Source organism: Polyodon spathula, chromosome 13, assembly GCF_017654505.1.
Source record: "Polyodon spathula isolate WHYD16114869_AA chromosome 13, ASM1765450v1, whole genome shotgun sequence".
Classification (NCBI taxonomy): Eukaryota; Metazoa; Chordata; class Actinopteri; order Acipenseriformes; family Polyodontidae; genus Polyodon; species Polyodon spathula.
The window spans coordinates 13,126,191-13,149,265 of record NC_054546.1 but is presented as its reverse complement, the minus strand read 5'-3'; the positions used below and the strand labels follow the sequence as shown (position 1 = coordinate 13,149,265).

Below are 23,075 nucleotides of genomic sequence, written 5' to 3'. Positions count from 1 at the left end.
AGGTCGGTGATACGTGGGCAGTCCTCCAAAGATTCTTGTGTCAGACTGTTTCGTGCGTCTGTTTTTAATATTGTATTATATGTTGCAATAAGCCGTTTTGCATCTCTACGTAGATCCAAGCATGGTGTTGCAAGTCGCCAGCTCTGCGGTTGCCCGCCGTAAAATGTAATTGCCGGTCACCAGCTGCGCCATCTGCCGATAACCTGGTATTCCCAGGAATCAAGTCCGTGTGAAACATACCCGACTCTGCTGAGAATGTGCACCACCCAGCGTACATATCCTTCTCACTAGGGTAATGTTTCCGACTGACAAAGGACTGCTAACTGCATAGCATGAATGCCTCTATCTGCTCGACAGTGTGCCACACAAGCGTAATATCGCTTACCCCATGTGGTACTCGTTGTATTTAAACTATAGTTCCTCATAAAGGAAACGCAAAGCACTAGTATAATAACGTGCCATTGAAGGTGCAGAAATTAAATACGAATTAATTCAAATTTGCTTCCGGTGGCAAAAAAAGACCAAAACATCTGCAAACTACACTAATCTCATTATCTTGAGCAGATGCTAGTGTGTAACTAAAAAAAAAAAAAAGATTAAGACCCTTTCCGTGAATTACGTACACCAATCTGATATAGAAAACAGTGGGTTTGTAACAGACGATACAGTGCTAAACATAAAAGGAAGTTACAGTACATTAACTAATACAAACATAAAACATGAAGATGTTACAATTAAAATAATATAAAATATATACGTTTACCTACGTATTTTTAAACAATTGTGTTACCATGTTACAATAAATAATACGCAACACATTATTCATATTTAATTTAACGTATGCACGGTACACATAGTGTAGTTTGCACACCTTTTGCACAGGATGACGAATTGTATCCTACCTCCATTCAAGATGATGGATAGCAGATACAGCGCATGCGTTTCTATATTACAAATCATCTGAGCGCCGTCGGGGTTTTCTTAATTATCATTTTATGCATTCATTTACTACCGCATAAGTTAACGTATAATCAAAATTGTCCATACGTACAGTAGTTGCCATTGTATATGCTTCAAAATGTTGAAGTCACAGTTCCGTGTCATGCATAACTAAAACTCGGGTTTGTTGTGCGTGGGCACTCCACGCTGTTACAGTACTCGAATAATTGACACTTATTACATTGTCATCTAGCACGCCGCACGCAGCAAGAAAGACAAATCAGATCTGGTACTGTATTACACTGTAACCTTCTTTTGTCGCTGACACATCAGTGCATTGAAACCGCTGCGCTGTTCCTATGGGGATTTGAGTAGGAGGCTGGGAAAGCACGGCTCGCTTCCTTATGCAGTGCGGGATAGTCGGCGTGAGAGCCAGCTTTCAGCCATTTTACAAACGAGAAAGTGTGACTGTCTGCATGTGCTGTTCATTATAAACAATGCTTATAAAAGACAAAAGCTAAAAACACGAGGTTTGGGATTTGAAAACAGTCATTGTCGCTGCCCTTAAAATCAATGACGCGGGCAGCTGTATTTGTAGCAAATTCTAGCATGTGCTCAATGTAATCCAAAGGGATACGCACCAGGGGAAGAAGAGGCACAGATTATAACCGGTAAGCCTTTTTTTATTTTATTTTTGACATATTATGATACTATTTATTTATTTCAAGGGTTTATTTTTTATTTTTGCATGTACACTAGCAACAGCTATACACGGACAAAATGCGACACCGTTTTCTTTACTGCCAACTGTATTGGTTGTGTTCAAAATTGTGAATTGGGTTTTTAAGAAGTATCTCTTTAGCTTGCTTTACCTATTTTATTGTTATGCTTCTTTTAAAACAATAGCTTAACGTATTTAGTTAACTATCTACTTTAAACAATTATATTTTGCTTAATAAAAAAATATATAAGTCTACAATTCTACATATGTTCCTTGATAAATGCTCATAGGTCACGGTTGTAGTCCACGGGGGTTAAATCGGCGATGTACATTTATGTATATATAATATATATATATATATATATATATATATATATATATATATATATATATATATATATTATATGTGTGTGTGTGTGTATACACACACACACACACACACATACATACACACACACATTTTTTCAAAGGCACGTGCAAGATCAGTTTGTAAAACATTTTGTTTAAATACGTTATTTTTCATGACGTGCATGTACAATACTGTAAAATTTTTAATGTTGAACTTGATTCTATAAATTAATAATATAACACAACAACCATTTATTTACTATATATTAATTATTATTATATTATATACTTTAATAATAATAATGAATTCGGTGTTACAGATTTATTTACAGTACTGTCAAGATTATTGTACTCACGACGATGGTTCTAGTTACATGCAAGAACAATCTAGATGTTTAGACAGGAATAGAAAAAAAAAAAAAAAAAAAAAAAAAACAGTCATTGTGAGCGGTTACTAGTGCTCCCTCGGTAGGTGCCTCTTTTTTCTGAATATAGACCGCTGTTCATGCTTCATTTGCCTAGCAAGTAGGAAGTGAAACGCACTTTTACCCACAATGCTGTAAACAGGTATGTGGTGCATATCACAGGTGTTTACAATGTTCTGTCCACCTCCTGAATATGTTCAGCTCAGTCTTAAATTCACAACAACATACTTGCCAATTATACACCGTCTGTAATTTACCATTCCTTCCTTAATTTTGTAAAAGCAGTGTTTTTCAATTACATATATTTTACTATTGGATTGTATGTATTTATATTAATTGAATAACAAAATGCACTCCAGAATCCAGAACAAACAGTTAAAAACAAATGTTCTCAAAACTAATCCAAACACTATGGAATGCCTCTGCTGCCGTCTGCATTCGGCTGTGTTTTTTTTACATGTTTCTTACACCACCTCAGCACAAACCATTCGTTCCATATAAAAAAAAAGTTATACTGTATGAGCAACTAAACCAAGGACGAGGAAATAATTGGCAAATGTATGTAAAAAAATGTATGAGATATGGCGTCAAACAAAATGAAGAGTATAATATATAGTATTAATGGCATTACCTGTTCAGGCTTCCTAAAAAATGCTGCAGTGTTCCATATTGATTTTGTGTTTACCACATTCTTTGACAGTCTAGCTCATTTTATTACATTATTTAGATATTCCAGAAGAAAATTTTAGCTGTAAAGATAGAAAGCTTCCCCCTCTCTGGTTTAAGGTCTCCTTTTTGTCCTTTTATTACATTAAGATGGAAAACAGACTTTGAGATAAGGCATTACTGCACAGTTTGGATTATTAAAATATAATGCATGCAGCATAGCTTGAATTAGTTTATTTTCTATCTCGAAATACAGTTTATTATTTTTCAGTGATACCGTGATAGTACAGAGGGAAGGAAATGAATGCCTCCGTTACAACACAGCTTATCTCAGAATCTATGGTGGAGCATTAGAAACCCATATTGATTTGTAATGTGGACTCAAGTATGGCAACAGGACTCCTTGGTGGTGGTGGGGGGGGGGGGGGGGGGGGGGGGGGGGGGGAGAAGGTGGAGCCTTGTGAAAGTACAATATGACCACTGCTTTCCACTGTGGTTGGAGGCATTTTGTTAAAAGATGTGTCTCACAAGGAAACCTAGATACAAGTTAGTAGTGAGACCAACAACATGTCTTTTTTATTGGTGGTATCAGGGGTGAATTTTGCCAGTACTCACTGGTACTCTTTACCGGGACTTATTTTGATGCTGGTACTGTGCACTGGGACTTATTTAATCTGATTTTCATGAACGCAGACGCATTCCATCCACTCACACAGTCCACTAGCGCAACGTTTCTCAAATGCGCTTTCATTCAGCACAGTTCATGCTGCTTACATTCTGTTTCCTCATACTGCTGCTGTTTCTGTTAGCTGCTGTCAGAGATGGGGTTAAATTTTTTCAATTCCAATTCCTATTCTATTTTACGGCAGTCTTTACTGATGTTTATACCGTTCGTTTTATCAGTATACAGTATTTGTTTGCGCAATAAAGCCTTTGTTGTAAAATGATTGGAGTAGGAATTTGAATTGAATTGAATTAGAAGGGAATTGCCATTAGAAATGGAACTGGAATTGAAAAAAATGGAATTGACCCCAACCCTGGTTGCTATTGGCCACCATTAACATCAGTATAATCACTGAATGTTGATTGGCCGAACTTTCATTCTGATCAGATTTCATTTTGGCATGAGTCACAAATCTCTGCTGATTTTGCTTTGTGTCAGTGCTCCTTTAGTGATCAACTGGAGAAGACTTTAGCAGTGCAATGTGAAACAGCGGTATGGAGTATCATTATTATGAAGTAATAATTATTTTCTTTCATGTGGCAAATGTTCAAAACGAACATTTCTGCTCATGAATTTGAAGGCAAAAATCCATGTTTGCCATAAATTACATAGTTGATAAATATTAGAAATAGTTATCATATTGCATTTTGCCTTGCACCCACAGATTTACCAGAATTTGCACAAAATTGTCTAAAATGGCAAGTGATACGTGGGACAGTAAGGATTAGCAATAACATAAAAAAACAGCATCAAAGTGCAGCTTCAGAATTGAGAGTAAGAATTGGGATACAGACAGAGGTGTGCTTCATGCTTTGCAAACACTGGCCCAACTTGCAAGAGGCATGTTAAGCATAGTGATCAACATTGTGTTTTGTTGTGATCCTAGTATGTTCTGTTAATAGGACTGTTATAAAAGAAAAACAAAACAGTGAGGTGTTTTTTTTTCTTTGTACAATGCCCCCTTTTCTAAAACATTCGACAAGTTTAAGTTAAATGTGAATTTTCACTTGCATGCACAGCTAAAAAAAAAAAAAAAAGTAAAAAGTCAGAAGTAAACCACAGTAATGATATTACTTTATAAAGTGTGTCTTTTGACACTTTGTTTCTTGTGCAGAAACCACAATATCAGTGAAAATCTACTTTTATACTGTTTCTGCGTGAAAGTAGTAGATCATGGTAGTTAATCTATACAGAGACACAACAGAGAAGCACACAGAACATATTATTGTAAGAGAACTAATAAGTACAAAATAAATAAAAGAAACAGGGATATATATCATAGTCCAAGGCTAATCCAATATCTTGAAACAAAACTCCCTCTCTACAGCAGTTACTGCATTGTATAATATTTATTAATGCTTGTCATTTAAGGTTTAACTTAAGTGTTCTGTTACAGTGCATGACTGAGTGATACAAGCAGAGAGTACAAAGCTTTCGGTATTTTCAGCTTCTGTTTATAGTGAGTTGGTTATAATTGAGCAGTTATTTTTTAATGCTTATTTTGTATTTATAAATATACTGTGTACCAATATGTATACATTTTTAAGTATTTATTCATTGGCACTCAGATTGTCTCCATTTTTAAAATGTTTATACCCGGCTATGCATATGAGTACCTGCACTTTTGTGTTGAGAATTTCACCCCTGTTTGGGATTGTTCAAAAACTATGGTGACCCTTACATACTTTTGCAATTTAGAAGTTACACATATATGACACCACCTGCAAAGATTCATTCAGCATATTTATTTTGACACTGGTGTCAGTGCAGAGAATATTTATAGAATTGACTGCCTTAAGAAGTAATGCAACTTTTACTTGATACAAGACACCAGGAAAGACAAAAAATCTCTCCTTTGGCAGTTTGAAAAGACCCTGTTGCATAAAAATCCCCCAAAACCATTATTTTCATTAATGCTTGGCATTGCGGGTCATTCAGATAAGTAAATGCAGTAAATCTTCTTCTTCTTCTTCTTCTTTTTCACAGCCTTAGTCCCAGACTGTCCTGGGGTCAGCTGCTTTGGTTGCTGTTCTCCACTTGTCTCTGTCGAGCACATCTTCCTCACTCACTTCACATACCTCCATATCTTTTCTCACACAATCTATCCATCTCTTTCTAGGCCTGCCTCTTCCCCTGTTACCTTCCACCTCAAATTCCATTACCCTCTTTGTTACTTCCTCAACGTCCCTCCTCATGATATGTCCATACCACCGTAACCTCGCCTCTCGCATCTTCTCAACCACATCCACCACCCTACATCGTCTACGGATTTCTTCATTTCTGATCTTATCCTTCATTGAAATCTGCAGAATCCATCTCAACATCCTCATTTCAGTTCTTCTCATCAGGTTCTCTTCCCTCTTTCCAACTGCCCAGCATTCAGCTCCATATAGTAGTACAGGTCTAATCACAGTCTTGTACATTTTGCACTTTAACTTTCTGGGAATTTTCCTGTCACAGATTATTCCAGTTATTTCTCTCCACTTGTTCCATCCAGCTTTCACTCTTTGTTTTACTGCCTCCAGTGTTTCTCCTCCCTTTACCACTTTTGATCCAAGGTATTTAAAGCCATCAACCTGTTTCAGTTTTCCTCCATTTGTCTCCTCAACAGTGGTCATAGTATCTCCTCTTCTCTCCATTACCATTATTTCAGATTTTTCTGCATTCTTTTTCAGTCCACCCTTTTTCAGACTCCTCTGCCATTTGAACACTTTCTCCTGTAGTTCTACTTCTGAATCTGCCATCAGTGCCACATCATCAGCAAAGATGAGTTCCTAAGGCACTTCTGTTCTTGCCTCCTCTGTCAGTGTGTCAATAATGTTTATAAAAAGGAAAGGACTTAGTGCTGATCCTTGGTGTACTCCAACTGTGATTTCAAACTCTTTTGTCTCTCCCCGTTGTGTGATCACCTTTGTAGTTGCATCTCTATAGGTTGCTTGAACTAACTTCACCATGCTTTCTGGTACTCCTTTCTTTCTCAAGCACCAATACACCACCCCTCTGGGCACACAGTCATATGCCTTCTCCAAGTCCAGAAAGGCCACATACATCTTTTTCCCCTTTCTCTAGTGTCTTCTCCTGTAACTGTCTCATCACAAAAATGGCATCTGTTGTGCTTTTCCCTGCTGAGAATCCAAATTGTGAGTTGTGGATCCTGACTATCTTCCTGAGTCTCTTGTCCAGAATTTTTTCCAGGATTTTCAGTCCATGTTCCAGAAGTTTTATTCCTCTATAGTTTTTACACTCCATTGGGTCTCCTTTCTCCTTGTAGATGGTAACCATACTGCTTTTTGTCCATTCTTCTGGAATTCTCTCTTCCTTTGCAATATTGTTTAGCAATCTCGTCAGCCACTGAATCCCCTCTTCATTGAGGTTTTTAAAGTGTTCTGCTGCTATTCCTGATGGTCCAGTTGCTTTTCTGCTGCTATTCCCGATGGTCCAGTTGCCCACTTTCATCTCTTTGATAGCTTCTGTCACTTCCTTTACTGAGATTTCTTGGATTGGTCCACACACTACTTCTGCCTCCATTAGGTTCTCCCTCTCATTTTCTACATTTAACAGGTTTTTGAAGTACTCCAGCCATCTTTGCTTGGTCTGCTCTTCTTTAATCAAGACTCTGCCTTCTCCATCCTTGAGTACTGCCACCCGGATAATATCTTTTTTCTGTCTCGCTCTATGTTTAGCAATCTTGTAGATTTGGTCCTTTCCTTCCTTTGTTTCAAGTTTCTCATACCATTCTTTCCTTTGCTCTTGCTACACTTCTTTTTGCTACCTTCTTTAGTCTCTTATTCTTGTAGTTCTCCAGTGCCATCTTTCAGTGCTTTGTATGCTTTTTTCTCCTTCAGTGTTTCCTGAACTTCCAAATCCCACCACCACTCTTCATTTTCCCTCGGTCTGCCTCCTCTTGTCTTTCCACAAACCCTGGTAGCAGCCTCTTCTAGGATGTGGCTCATCTCAGTCCACTCTTCTTCAACTGAAGGCTCCTCTGTTTCCTCTGTGTTGTTTTTCATTTCTCTCACCAGCCTGTTGAAATCTACTTTGTTTTCTCTCAGTTTCCACACTTTTGTTCGTGCTGGGCATTTTCTCTGCTTTATTCTTCGCTCCTTCAATATTGTGATGTCCATCACTAGTAGCCTGTGTTGTCTGGTAACAGCCTCATAGGGCAGGACTTTAGCATCTTGGACTTTCGCCTTTCAGTTCTTCTCACTAATATGTAGTCTATTTGGGTATCATGGCCTCCACTCCTGTATGTCACCTTTTGCTCATAATTCTTCGTGAACCCTGTATTCACTGCAAACAATTCAAGAGCTTGGAGTGTTTCAAGTAGCCTTCCGCCTTCTTCATTTCTCTCTCCTAGCCCCCTCTGACCATGTTCATCTGGATAATCTGGGCATTTCTCTCCTAAATGTGCATTGAAGTCTCCTCCAATTACCACCATTTCATTTCCTGGGATTCTGCTAACCACTTCTTTGAGATCTTCCAAGAAGCTATCCTTTTCCTCCTGTGGTCTTCCTACCTGTGGTGCATATACAGAGATGATATTCCACAACCCGCTCTCAAAGGCCACCTGTACAATGATAATCCTGTCTGAGTGTCTAACCACCCTCACTATCTTGTCTGCTAGGTCTTTGCATACTATCACACCCACTCCATTCATTTTTGTACTCTTTCCAGCATATAGAATCTTGTATCCCTCTCCTAGGTGTCTTAAGCTGTTTCCTTTCCACTTGGTTTCTTGCACACACAAGATCTCCACTTTTCTCCTTGCCATAGTTTCAACCAATTCTCTCCCTCTCCCTGTCATGGTACCAACATTCCAACTCCCCACTCTTATTGACTTAACATTCCTTTCAGGCCCCTTCACCTTGTTTCTTTTCTGCAGACCTCACTCTACAGTTATCCCCACAGTAGCATAATTTCCATTAGTACCCTGTTGGGACACAGCACTAATGGCAGCCGTTGTTAACCCGGGCCCCGACTGATCCGGTATGTGATTTGTGTTCTTTGCAGCCATGGTTTTGGCGAGATGGTTTTACGTCGGATGCCCTTCCTGACACAACCCTTTTAATCGCCTCTTACGACAGGCAGGGATACCCAGGAGGTATTCTGATCCCCCTCCCGAGGGACTAAATGCAGTAAATAAGTACAAATAAAAATGCCGTGTACGTTGCTTGGCCCTTTGATAACAGCAAAAGTGGCAGCATTACCCATATACCTACAACTCGAGCGCACAAGGGCACCGATACTTTTTTACAGGGACAAAATACTATTTGCTATGGAAATACCAGTTGCTATGGAGAACGCTTGGGTAATATGCTTTTAGGGCACCCCGAACCTGTATACTTAAACAGCAGGCCTACTAAAACTTTTGTGTATCACTTTGAACTCACACATGACCAGCACATGAGGAGATTAAAAAAAAAAAACTGTCAATTTTCTCAATCGTCGGTATTGTGAAAACCTGCGGTATTTTTTCCCTTAATGGGAATGTGGGAAGGAGTGTTTTGAGTAACGCAAATATTCTTTAAACTTGCCTTAAACGTTCCTTATTAAGGCATTTTTGTACCCACACTTGAGCATAGAGCCCACGTTTGATCCGGAATTCACTGACTAAATTACTATGAGCTGTCTGACTTTAATTATTGGTGCTGCTATGAATAAATAAATAAAATAGTACGCAGACTACACACTACAGTTTTATATGTAATTTAAATGTAGTTGATGCTTGTCGGGTTTTCAAACCATCAGGCAAGGAATTCACTTTTCTTTCGGCGAGACATAAATCCTTCCCCAGGATCGATTTCATGTTTGGATCGAAATCGCACTTTTCCAAAGTGCATAACGTTGCTATTGTGGCATGCACGGGGGGAGGCAGCAGTAGGGTTGTAGGTGACCTAATCGGACACGAAGACATAAGCCCGATTTACACGCCTTGCAAAGGATCCGACTCTCGTACACTGATATCGGCGCTATGCTTCGGTGCGAGAGATCCCGGGTTCTCACCAGCCCCCCGCCCCGCCTGTATGTGGATTGCCTTGCCCTGTGTGTTGCGCCTGCCTGCGTTAACAGAGAATGCTACACTATTCCACCAGTGATTTCTGATCACAGCGCAATGTACTGTAACCGAGTACACCATGGCGCTTCAGTACGACTTTATTAAAGAACGAATCCTTACGTATTTCATACCAATCTAAACTTGATTCTTCCTGATTTTGAATCGTGATTCAGTGAATGAAACTGGGACGCAGTTAAAGGGCTTCAATAGATACTCTGCTTCATGTTTGCCTGTAATCTCAATACATACAGTTTGAGCAAAATTAAAGAGCTGGAAACCAAATTATCTCGTTTGGAACATACTCTACAGAGCTCTTTTTCTGAAAGAACTTGAATTGGACATTACTAGGAAAGATCTCAATCTGTTACTCAGACGGCGTCCCGAGTTTCTCTTTCATAGAGCTAGGCAGAATTATCATTATTTTCATGGTAGCATTGCGAGTAACCCTTCGGCGCCGAGCCATTCTAATTTCGGTGCTTAAACAACATTGAATGTTTCTGCGCCTTGCCATTGAATAAGCCGAGGTACTAGGGATAAAAAAAACTGCATCAGTGCATGCCAATTTGCATGAAATACGTCACTGAAGTGACGCACGGGAAACGCGTCTGTCAGCGTATTATTTTGAAGTTATTCTTAAGTCACACGAGTCGCACAACTCCGGTCACAACAGAACAGATGCCTTATCTACGGCTATTGTTGAAGGTAATTCTCTCTGAAATTAAAATTCAATATCTGTTTAGATTCAATATCTAAAATAAGAACTTGAGTAGTATTTAATTTTTTTTTCTTCAGATGCTTGAAAAGGACAAATGGCTTGTGCTGTTGACAGTACGAACACATCTTTATTAGTTTTTTTTTTATTTGCATTTGCTAAGTAAAAGTAGCTGCCACATTCATTGGATTTTTAGGTTTGCTGCTTTATCACCATATATTTTTTTCTGCTGCTGTTGACTTCTATAACTTTTCCATACAAATGTCGTTTTCTTCATGATACCAAATTACTGAAAATCCTGTAGTATAGTACATATATTTGTCAAATTGAATTATTGCCTTATTTTTCCTTTTTTGTTTGTTTGTTTCTTTTGACTTGCTATACGTGGTTGAATTCTATAACTCTTGTATATAAATATTATTTTCTCCATGATACCAAATTATTGAAAAAAAAAAAAAAAAAAAATATATATATATATATATATATATATATATATATATATATATATATATATAATATAATATATATATATATATATATATATATATATACATATATTATATTACAATTTTAATGTTTTTAAAAACGGTAATGGTTTTGGACCCATTACCAAGATGTAAAACAATTATCAGCATATGACAGATGCAAAATTATATGAGGATTTCAAGGCAGATTTCAAATATCTTCTATTTTCTGCATCTTTCAAAACCGTCTGTTCTCTCATTTTGATATTTGGAACAGGGACCTAACTTCTGCAAATGTAGACATTTGTTGGGATACTGTCTTGAGCTAGTCTATGCTGTGCTTCCAAAAGCCCTAATCACCAGCTGATCCATTTCAATTTTATTCACAGAATATATCTAACCCCTCGGAAACAAATGGCAATGTTCTGTTTTGAATTGCTGAATTGTATTTCTCATTTTTAAAAAAAAGAAAAAAAAAAAAAGAAAAAAGTCACATTACACTTTGAACTTCTGTTGTGGGGGGAAAAATAATTCCTGACCAATCTGAAAATTCTGTGCTATGTGGCTACTGTGTTGATACTGACTTGATAATTTAACCCTTCAATATTTTATGTGTATTAACTAGAGGGTGCGTGTACTGTACAAGGAGACAGAGTCTTGAAGTGAGTCAAATCTAAGAAAAAGCTGTCTTCAAGTTCTCTAGTTTTTACCTAGTTTTTGCTGTGCTGTCAATATGTTCTTGGATGTTTGTTCCTCCAAACTGTGAAGTAGTATTGTTTTATCACAGAATAACAGGGTCTGGAGGCCCAAAGTGAATAGCACTTATCATATAATATAATCAGTATTTGGAAAGTTCAAGAATGATTATGAAATAGACTTAATGTTTATCGCTTTTGGAAAGTTCTAGTAATAAATAGTCTTTAGGCTATGAAGGAATTGATTCTACCCAATAGAGTCGGTAGAGCTGCAGTCGAATCTAGGTAAGGAAATCGGGCTGCTGAAGAAGAGTATTTCTCTGTGAAGATTATAAAATACAAGGTCTCTCATTTAAAGATACAGAGGCCTTTTTTTAAATTCAATTAGTAAACAAAGCTTTTTTTAATTTTACTTTCAATGCTTGTCTGTCTATAATATCCTAAAAATAAATTACCCTGGTTGTCTCAGTCCTTGTGAATAGGTTGAAAGAAATCTAGTCAGTCTACATAAATGCATTACCTAATTCTCAAAGGGTTGAAGTGACCTCCAGATTAATGTATATATCACTGAGCCAGATGTCAATAAAGAGAGCATATTCTTTTGCAGACAGATGATGTACTAATCTAAATCCTGTCTGCACTATCGTCCACACAAGTGTTGTTTTTAAGCCATGGCAGTACTCTGAATGTTTTTTTTTTTGGGTGCATGATAAAGCCACTGTTTCATTGTCTTTGTGTATGTGTTTTAGGTTTGGCAATTAAATTATACATTAAAAGTGACCTTTTTTTCTTCAGTGCTAAAAATGCTTTCTGTGTGATTTGCAGATGGAAAACTCATGCTTTTAGCTCTTTTTTTGGCAGTTCATGAACAACTCTGTGTACCATTTGCATTGAAACAAGTGCAGCGATTTTAGATTAATTAGATGCATTATCTTGCTGATTCATCTTGTTACATTACGCCAGTTACATGTTTGCATACACCTATATCCAGAGACCGTCTTTTCAGTTGTAAAAAAACTTGGTTAGGACACTCTTTAGTACAAATTTGGGATTCACGGAATCTGGCGATATAAGGAGATGTCTGTATATCTTTACGTCTGTACATAAGTTACACATTTTTACATTTCTTATGGAGGACCACTTATCTAGTTGTGATGTACATTTTTTTTCCGTCTTTGAGAGTACTAGAATGTGGGTAAATAGAACACTTGCATTGTTACACATGGTGCTGTAGGCCAGTTCCACCTGTTATTTCATGATGTTGACAGTGTTTTTGTATTTACAGTGATGCACATTACAAGCATACCTGTTAGGCCTATGGCAGCACAATGTAGCATATCCGTGGTGAGTCCCATTACTGTCATTCTGTCATTACAAGCAGTACAATTACAAATAAGAAACCAATACAGTAGTTTTAAAAAATGAATTGTTTTTTGCTATGATATGGGATGGCACATCACAAATCTTTTTTTTTATATTTCGCTAATATTTATCCCACTAAATTTAACATTATAGGTGTTTGCCAGTGCTGTGTAGTATTTGTATAACATAGCTAATTGAATAGTTTACAATGAGCAAGGAAAATGAATGGCTTTGTTCTTTGTGTGCTGTTGGAGGGAAGGCAGCTGATTTCTGCAATTATAGAAAGTATCCATAAATAAACTCCTTGAGATTTTATACACAAAAAGATGCAGAAGGTTAGATGACCCACCAGGGACCAGCAGATACATATTTAAAACCTTATGATGCAGTTGCAGTTCAGATTCATGTTCAACTACAAATAGCCTTGGGTTTCTGCCTACTGTATGTCATCAGTGTTTCTAGAATGGGGAAATGGTTCAGAAATAACAGGTAACATGATAGCTCACTAGGCAGCTTATCTCACTCTAAGCCAAAATGTCAGATCTCAGGAGAATACTGGATCAGTCATTTCAGCTCCCAGCTGTGTTCACGAAAACGAGCCTGCTTTACCATAAAGTGAAATAAATGCACACTCAGATGGAGATTAACTATAATCAGTGGTCAAGATAACCTGCCATTTTTACACGTTAAAATACACAGCTGCACAGCTTGTCTGCCTCCCCTAAAACTTCCACTAACAACTACGTCTCCCAAAATACAATGTCTTCAGTTACTAGGAAACTGTACACAAGAAAAAACAACCCAACAAACATTATTCAATCTCTGGCTAGACCTGTTGTCTTTGCAGTTAATCACAGTAAGAATAAGAAATTTGAAGCTGCATAGGTTGAAGCGTAAACACTCCAGTCCAGCTACAAATCCAACTGGAACCATCGTCTGAGGCAATTCCAGTGCCTATTAAAGGTGCCTATAATATTAAACAAGCTGTTTTATAATGTATTAATGCATTTCCTTATTTTATTTATCTGTATGGCTGTATATTTAAGTTTTAACATGTTCACGGAGCTTATGAATGTAATGTTAAATATAAGTAACGTAATTAATTTGTAGTCAGCGTGATACCTTGAAAAAATGCGCTGAGCCAATAAAGAACCTTGTAGAACACATGCGTGGTTGTACACAAAGTAACATTGCAGTTAAAATAGAAGGCTCTTTTTAAATGGATGGCAATCACATCAACACCACTTGGACAGCAGATCCCAGAGCTTGCTATATATCTTATATTTTTATGTGTGTATGTGTTCACTTTCAAGGCCTAAGTGCCACTATGCAAGGCAGATTTAATGGCGTAGGCTTCTTGCTTCCAGGAAATGGAGTGATGGCATAAGCCTGGGGTTCTACTGTAGTTAAAGATACACAAGATCTGTTAAGAAGTAAAGACCATCATTATTAATGTACATTTATATAATATTGAGCTGGCTACTTAAGTTGCTGTAGTAGTTGAAGGAATGAATTGAAACCCAAGGAAAGATTATCAGGCAAATACCATAAAAAACAGTGTGCTAATTGCTCTTGCATTAGTGGAATTGTCTGGATTGATTTCTCTTTTCTCTTGCATACCCCCCCCCCCTTGGCAGTATTGGCACTGTAAATGACAGATGGATGCATTAGGCAAAAACAGAGGCCCTCCTACTTTGCAGTGTGCCGGCAGCATGGACCACACCTTCAGCTTCAGTACACTAGTGAGTATTAAGGGTTAACATTTTGGGTTGCGCCGAAACTGGGAAGATCCATTACTGATCAAAAGATGAACATTTCCCCAGTGTACATTAACAACATAATACTTTTCACACAGTGCCACTTGATTCACACAGCAGCATAGTTAGATAGTGATAGATTCTGTGATTCCACTGGCAGAAGAAGCTGGCCGCGGAGCCCGATCACACTGATGTGAGCCTGTCTGCAGAGGAGAGAGTGAGAGCTCTGAGTAAGATGGGCTGCAACATCGAAATCAACGAAGACATCACCCCCCGGCGCTACTTCCGCTCTGGGCTGGAGATGGAGCGCATGGCTGCTGTTTACCTGGAGGAAGGGAACCTGGAGAACGCCTTTGTCCTGTACAATAAATTCATCACGTAAGAGAAACATCCTTTTTAATCTTTATATTCCATTCAGATTGGCTTCGGGCAGGAGCAAACCAATCAAGGTACAACTGGAACAGTTATTAACTATACAAACTTTGATGCTGTCTCCATCTTGCTTTTTGAATGGCATGCACGAACAGTTCTTGCTGCAGGCTTATTTTGATTTAGCTGTATAGTAGCACCAGTTGAGAGTGTTGACATAATAATTTTAATAAAGTAAATTGTGTAAAAAAAAAAAAAAAAAAAAAAAAAATAATTTCCAGCTTAAAAAATAAATACGTCGAAGATTAAATGGTGTTAAAAGCACATTTATTAAAAGTAAAATTAAAATGTAAAAATTACAAAAATAGTATCACATTAAGGATTTATTTGCTTGTTACTTTTTGTAACAATAATAGTTATATTTTTCTTTCACAAAAAATGCAAAGAGTATTGTGGTGTTAAATCTGACCCATTGTGCTTATGTGAAATTGAGAGGTTATAATATTTATTATATACTTGCTTTTCAGATTATTTGTTGAAAAGCTGCCCAGCCATCGGGACTACCAACAGTGTGCAGTACCTGAAAAACAGGACATCATGAAGGTAAGTCTGGATGTAGAATTGATCTTCTTCTCACTCAGCAGTGATTTAGAAACTCGGTAGTATTTAAAAATAAACTTGATGATTTAAAAGGACATATAGCTACAAGTAATACCTTCTTAAGTTACCTTTTTACAATGTTTGCAGCCATTCTGAAAGGTTCCAATTTCTAACTGGTTGCCATATATTGCTTGCAGGCCTCTGGTGTTTTGCTTCCTCCTGCTTCAGAAATCATGTGATATTGTGACCTTTCAACCTGTATTGACTCCACCTGCTTCTACAGTATATTATACCATGAAGCAGGTGGAATTAAGAGTGAACGATTGCAAACAGCATACAAAGGTAAGGGAATGATAAAAACATTGTAGCCATATGTCCTTTAAGTTTTTAAAGTTCTGGATATATGTTGGTCGTGTGTTCTTGCTGGCTGCTTTTGTGTAAGAATGCTCCTAAGATGCATAACGATGGCTAAAGCCATGATTAGCATACTCAAAATACAATGTAAATGTCAGCAAGCGGCATTTGTAATTATATAGCAAGGGATTAACAATTCCTATCAACTTGGGCAAGATTGTTCAATTGACAGTTTCATTGGGTCCCCTGCAGGCTTCAAGGCTGCATTAAAAAGAAGTAATTCATCTCGAACTTCAAGTATATCATTTATTTAGAATAGTCTGTTCAGCAGAACTACAGTGACCTAATACAGGTTTTATTGCACAGTACCTGCTGTTTTTCTTTTTATCATTTCCAAAACCAAAGTTTACTTAGTGACTGTTTTATTAATGATACGATATGAATACAACCCTTTAATAGAGTATGCCCATCATTTTTCTTATCTACTTTATAATTGCTCAGTTGCTCTATCTGACATATGCAGTGGAAAGTAAATGCACTGCATGTTTTTAGGATAAACCTGGTGTCACCTTTACCTCAACACCCAAATTTATCTGTGTTGCTTCAGCAAAATTATTATTATTATTATTATTATTATTATTATTATTATTATTATTATTACTACATACATGTGTCTACAATTCATTTGAGGGTTTTTGGTGACCAGTGTTAAATACAGCCTTATACAGTTTTAGTTTCTCCAGTTGCTTTTTATTCATATTATATTCAGTTTTTGCAACATTTTCTTGCAATCCAATGTTTTTTTTCTTCATCCTCATATATCAAAATCATTTGAAATCTGGATCATTTTGATCTCATTTTGTTTGTACAGCTGTAGATGTTTGTATTAACTACAGGTGGCAGGCAGTCTTAGATCTCACTGCAGTCATGTAACAGCTGTAAACTCATGTTCATTATACACGTTGACTATTACTATTATTGTTGTTATTTTCAGAAATTACAAGATGTTGCTTTTCCAAGAATGGATCAGTTGAAGAAGTTACTTGTTGAGAAGTACAGCAAAGAACACATGGAGTATATGAAAAACCAAGTAAGGGTTTTCTGGGGATTACCTGGAGCTTCACATTGTTTTAGTCCTTTTAAACATAAATCCAAGAGTTAACATTTTAAGCAACAGTTTATACTGGAATGTAATCCATCTTAAAGATGCTAAACACTGTTGATGCAGGGGTAATAATCAGGCATCTGCAATAATAGTTTACTGTAGGTTAATAATCAATGTTACATGTTATATAAATAAACCCTGTGCCAAATTCAGTACAGAATTGGTTGTGTAATACAGAAAATGCAGTGCATAGTTGGCCAAATATAATATTGAATATAGTCATTTTCTCTGGTATCACATAGTATGGATACATAAAATGTGTTAATTTAAAAAAAAAAAAAAAAAAAAAACATGATTCTATAGAAATGAAAGCTTCAAATTCTTCAAAAACTTTAATCAAAAATGTGTTGCAGAATTGTCAGAATATTTAAATCTTTTTGCTTGTAGATTTAAAAAACTTTGTTGCAGATTTTAACAATAATATGCGTGACAGGTAACACAGCAATAACAGCCTGTGACAAAGTGGTAATTAGTGCACAGGTGTAGAGCAGGTGCACTAATCCAATAGTGAAAGACAGACAGCAAAGTATGGGTGAAATGGTTTCTGTTTTATTTTGTAATCCAAAAGAGTCTGATGATCAAACAGTAAACAAAAGGAGGGCTGGCACCGATGTGTACTACGGAGGAAATAACTATGGGTTGCAGTCCCGTAAATAATAAATAATAATCCAGTACACAAACACGGTCACAATCCAAAGTGAGTGCTGTAGCGCTCGTGGTGAAGTACAAGTTATCCGTGATACAAAGTGCAGTGTTGTCCGGGTTTTGTGCTAGCTTTAAGTGACAGCTCCGGATCGTGTTAGCCTTTTAATCTAATAACAAACACACAGTTATATTAAAGACAAGATAGACAAAACAAACAAAACACTAAGTCATTTCACAATGAGTCCTTCTGGTTTCAGCGTAACAATAATAAGGACCAGGTCACCTTGTTTTGTTCCCTTCTGTACCGTCAACCGGGACCCCTTGGTTAACGTGTGCAACTGCTCCTCCAATCCGCGGCTGCCACATCATTTCCCTTCCAGGTTGATGATTTAGTGTACCGTAGCTCCACCCCTTTCTAGATGGCTGACTTCTGTCTAACCTTGTGAATGAATTGTCGTGCCACCCAGTCCAGGGCACTCTTACACAATGCCCTCACAGGTCGGGAGGGAGATCTAACCCCAAGAGTCATCTCTGTCACTGCCACAGGAATTATTGCTCTTAGGACTGCACAAAATTAGTGCAAGTAGTATCAAGCCATAGAATTGATGATACTGAGTAAATCACATATAGCACAGTGTGCTGTAAAAGTCTAGAAACAATAGTTCTCAGAATGGCCATATGCCCTTTGTTATTGTATTGTATTTTTCACTTGATTTCCAAGTCAAATGTCATAACTGCCAGTCTTTCAAAACCTTCGGTGTCAACTTTATTTTCTTTGGCACATATTCCTACTCTAAATTCAGAGAAAAGGCAGAAAGGCAGAGGCTGTAGGGTATAATCTGTGTAAATTCTGAGTGTCTGCTCTCTGTAACCTGGGGGCTGTGTGTTTGAATGTGTAGAGTAAAGCTGTGGAGGAGTGCTATCAGAGCCTGAAGCAGATGCAGCTGATTGAGGAGGAGAAGCAGCGTGTGACCCAGCTAAGGAAGCTGCAGATCGAATCGGAGCAGTTCCGCTTCTTTGAGGACCAGCTTCGCCGACAGGATCTCGCCAACAGGAAAGAAGAGGCCGGGCCCAAGGTTTCAGAGCAGACTGATGGCAGAGCACTGTCCTGCTTATCCTGTCCTTCTAAAAACAACGCCACAGGCTCCTCCCGCCCAAATCTCGGAGGCTCCAGCCAGTCCCCTGCTGTAAATAGAGCTCTCGGTGTCATTCAAAGTGAGTACCTCTCAAGTCTATAAATACAGATAACCTGGGCAAGGGCAGCTAGCTTTGCATTTGGTTTCCCGTTTCACACAGCTTCTATGGAGGCATTGTTTTTTAATACAAAGATCGCACCGTGGCACTCAACTTCTACATTTACATACAAAATCGTGTCATATTATCACAAAGTGACAGTGTTCTTTATTTTCTGTTAATGTGATCTATGATCTGTTATTTTTCAGTTACATGTCAATTGTTGTCATCTTATAAATAAAAAAAAAGCATTACAAATACTGAAAATAAACATCTGAGATGAAGGTCAGAAGCTGAGTGTCTGTGACAGCATCTATTCCAGAGTGTCTCTTCTGTTGCAGATCAGAAGGTAGAGGGGCTGAGGAGCATTGTGGTCCCCAAGGAACTCTCCTACAAGTTTTTGGTTCTTGCTGACAGCAATACAGCAAGAGGAATAGAAACCTGCGGGATTCTTTGTGGAAAACTGGTAGGTTATGTGATTGTCAATAGCACTTTAAAACTATGTTCTTACCTAGATTTTATTAGATCTAGCAACATTATCTCCTGTCCACCATTTTTTGTGTTGCAGATCTTTGCTTGTTTTTATACTATAATTTGTGATGTGCAGGTCTGCTCCTCTAGCTTCCTATAGACTATATAAGCTGCAGCACAGGAAGTTTGCAGATCACAGTTATGGCATGAATAAAGAAGTCTGTTATGCTGCATTGTGCTGTATCTCGCTTACGTGCCATGCTAATTCTGTTTCAGACCCATAATGAGTTTACAATAACTCACGTGATAGTGCCCAAGCAGTCTGCTGGCCCAGACTCCTGCGACGTGGAGAATGTGGAGGAGCTATTCAGCTTTCAGGACCAGCACAATCTCCTCACTCTCGGGTGGATCCACGTGAGTTCACTTTGCCTCGATAATGGGTTAACACAGAAAGCTGGCCCTTGACATTTATCTTTTGCATTTTTGAGGGGAAATTATTCTTTTACTAAATCTTCATAAAAATAAAATAAAAATGACTTCTGGTTGAAATGTTTGCCCAATAATTTCACTGGCTTATTTTAGTATTGCTACATACATGTAAATTGTTCATTTACACATGCCTGTTTTCTAGTTTTATGTTCTAACGGATAAACACAGGTAAAACTGCCATGAAAAAATAAAGTAAACCACTGTTTAACATAACCACAGAAGGAACACCAACTGTAAAAGCTAGAACATTTCTAAAAATAAAAACTGTCAACATTGAAAAATCTTAAAAAAAAAAAAAAATCTAAACATCTGACTTTCTTATCATTAATTTCCTTTACACTTTGGTTCACCATCCCAAAAAACAATCGCTGCTTCATGTTTTCAGTGTCTGTGTTCTTTCATGCAACCTCTAGAATGAGAATGCAGAGTTGCGTGCAGTATTGTGTCAGTGTAATAAAGCTTACATCACTTGTGTGTCTTTAATGACGTTCACTGTTCACAGACGCACCCAACTCAAACAGCATTCCTATCCAGTGTGGATCTCCACACCCACTGTTCGTACCAACTGATGCTGCCGGAGGCAATTGCGATTGTATGTTCACCAAAACACAACGAGTGAGTATAAAGGTGTCTGTGCAAAGTGCATTTCCCAATGTGCCGATAAGCTCAATGTAAATAGCTATTGTGTTGTAAGAGGGAAGGGAAGGGCAGACTCATGTGGAAGTGGCTTGAATATCAAATGAGAACGGGGTCACTAATTTAATTGTAGTGATCTTTGTTTAAAAATGCTTGACTAGAAAACAACAACTGAAAGAAAAAAAATTGCTTTAGTGTTTTTTTTGGTGCACTGTGATCAAAATAAAATAAGGTGGACTAATTGATTCAGCAAAATTTGTTTTTTAATCATACTTTGCTTAAATGCAAAATCGCTGCAAGGTAAGCACGGGACATGCTTATAGAAAATAACCAGGTTTAAAAAAAAAAAAAAAAAGAAAAAGAAAAAAGAAACAAAAAAACAATACTTAGGAAAATGGATGGAAGAAGAAACTTCTGTTGCTCATTTTAAACCATGTTTCCAATGACTTTTAGCACTGGAGTTTTCAGGCTCACCAGTGCAGGGATGTTGGAGGTATCTGCCTGTAGAGCAAAGGGCTTCCATCCACACTCCAAGAACACAGCATTGTTTAGTGTAAGTATTAGTTATGCCTTTGCCATGAAGTCCCTAGAATACAATATATAGCAGCCCCTGATATAGATGTGATATTGCAATGTGAAATTTCTTTGTATCAGATAGTTTGTATTAGTTGAATATGGCACAGTAAGAATACTGTAGCTCTACTGTTTAATTCATTTTGAAAAAGACAAGTTGAAATTCACCCCTCTTGAAAGGCAGACATAGGTATTGCACATCACCTATCAACCTTCATTTCTGATTGTACTATCTAGAAATTAAGCTTTCTGGCATCCTAGATTCCATCAGTAGATGCCATCAGTAACCAGGACAGTATTCTTGGATTAACTCAAGTAACTGTCCTATTGGTGTGCTTTGAGGCTTATTGATTGTTTTTGGGGGTATAATGTCACACAGTGTACTGACATCATTGAATGTAGGTATGCTATGTATACATGGAATGTGTTCCCATAGCATGACACTGTCTTTTTATTGATCTTGTTTTTGCAGATATGTAAACATGTTGTTGTGAAAGACATGATAACGACAGTGCTGGACTTGAGGTGACGTACAAAGACGACGACTGGCTAGTGAAGACATTTTTAATGTAAAAGAAGGGGTCCCAAAAAGATTCTCACACTCAAGGGTCATAAGTTTTATATTTATATTTTTCTGTTTTTAAAAAAAATATTTATTTGTTCTTTTTTAATTTTATTTTACTGTGAACTGATGAGATAACCTTGCACTAGAAACATTGAAATTGTCTGCCTAAGAATGAAGTGAAGTTCGTGTGAAGCTTTTAAAATATACAGTATGCTACTTTTTGTTTATTTTGGTTTGTTTTTAGTGGATTGTGCTCCAAGGCCATAGTGTGAGACTGTGGTGGATTTAATACTAGACTTGCCTAAGATGTCTCTTTCTTCTAACCACTGTACAGCTTTGCCAAGAACCTTTGAACTAGCAACTAGTCAATATCCAGCTGTGTAATGTTTCCATTTAAAGGCAGAGATGCTGGTGAAGGGGTGGGCTTTTGTTCTGTGTCTCAGGGCTATATTACAAATGAGGCATCTTTTTTTTTTTTTTTTTTTTTCCCTAGCACTGTTGAAATTGCGATTTTCAAGCAATTGTTACTTTAACTTTGCATATTATATGAGGAATGTTGCCTACAAATGCTTGCTTAAACAGATGCCAGTCTGTTGGCTCGTATTTCCATTTAGTGTGAACTATGGACTCAAAAGTGTGGAGGACTGGAACAGCCAATACAAAGTTGGTTATGATTCTTTTCACACATTTTTTTTTTTTTTTTTTTTAACACATGCAAGTGTCATTGCTTAAGGAAAATAAACTCTGATGAAGGTATTTACTGAAGCAGTGGTCTACTTGATTTACTTACATATACTGGTAATTTATAATTTGTTTCCTTCTTTTTTTTTCATAAAACTGAAATATATCCTCTTTAGTGGTATTTATTTTATTTATTGCATGCTGCCATCCGATGGCAATATGTGATAACTGTCCCCGACTTTGATTAAAAGAGAATTTCATTGAAGTAGAAAGTCAAACCTGATGTTTTACACACCCTGACACACACCCATTGATTTTCACCTTGGTTTCTGTTTTTCTTTCTTTAAGAAATGGTTAGCATTTTTAGACTGAGCAACAAAGCTGCCGAGATACCCAAAGTGGACACAAGATGGAGCTTGTGAGCTG

The 23,075-nt window shown here is 37.4% G+C and overlaps 1 protein-coding gene across 6 annotated transcripts; it reads left to right on the top strand.

Annotated features, from left to right (window-relative positions):
• The first annotated feature begins 889 nt into the window (after window positions 1–889).
• stambpl1 (STAM binding protein-like 1) lies at window positions 890–23,061 on the top strand. 6 transcript variants are annotated; one of them, XM_041267704.1, is made up of 12 exons: window positions 894–1,610; window positions 13,035–13,093; window positions 14,749–14,853; window positions 15,029–15,246; window positions 15,765–15,840; window positions 17,186–17,281; window positions 18,901–19,216; window positions 19,576–19,700; window positions 19,982–20,119; window positions 20,697–20,809; window positions 21,284–21,383; window positions 21,876–23,061. In XM_041267704.1, exons 3-12 carry the CDS (start codon window positions 14,770–14,772, stop codon window positions 21,930–21,932), a joined length of 1,323 nt encoding a protein of 440 aa, XP_041123638.1. In that variant the 5' UTR covers window positions 894–1,610; window positions 13,035–13,093; window positions 14,749–14,769; the 3' UTR covers window positions 21,933–23,061. The 6 variants fall into 6 exon arrangements, with proteins under 6 accessions (XP_041123639.1, XP_041123638.1, XP_041123635.1 ...); XM_041267703.1 differs by lacking the exon at window positions 894–1,610 and adding an exon at window positions 10,491–10,580; XM_041267701.1 differs by lacking the exon at window positions 13,035–13,093 and having other exon boundaries at window positions 895–1,610.
• The last annotated feature ends 14 nt before the right edge of the window (window positions 23,062–23,075 follow it).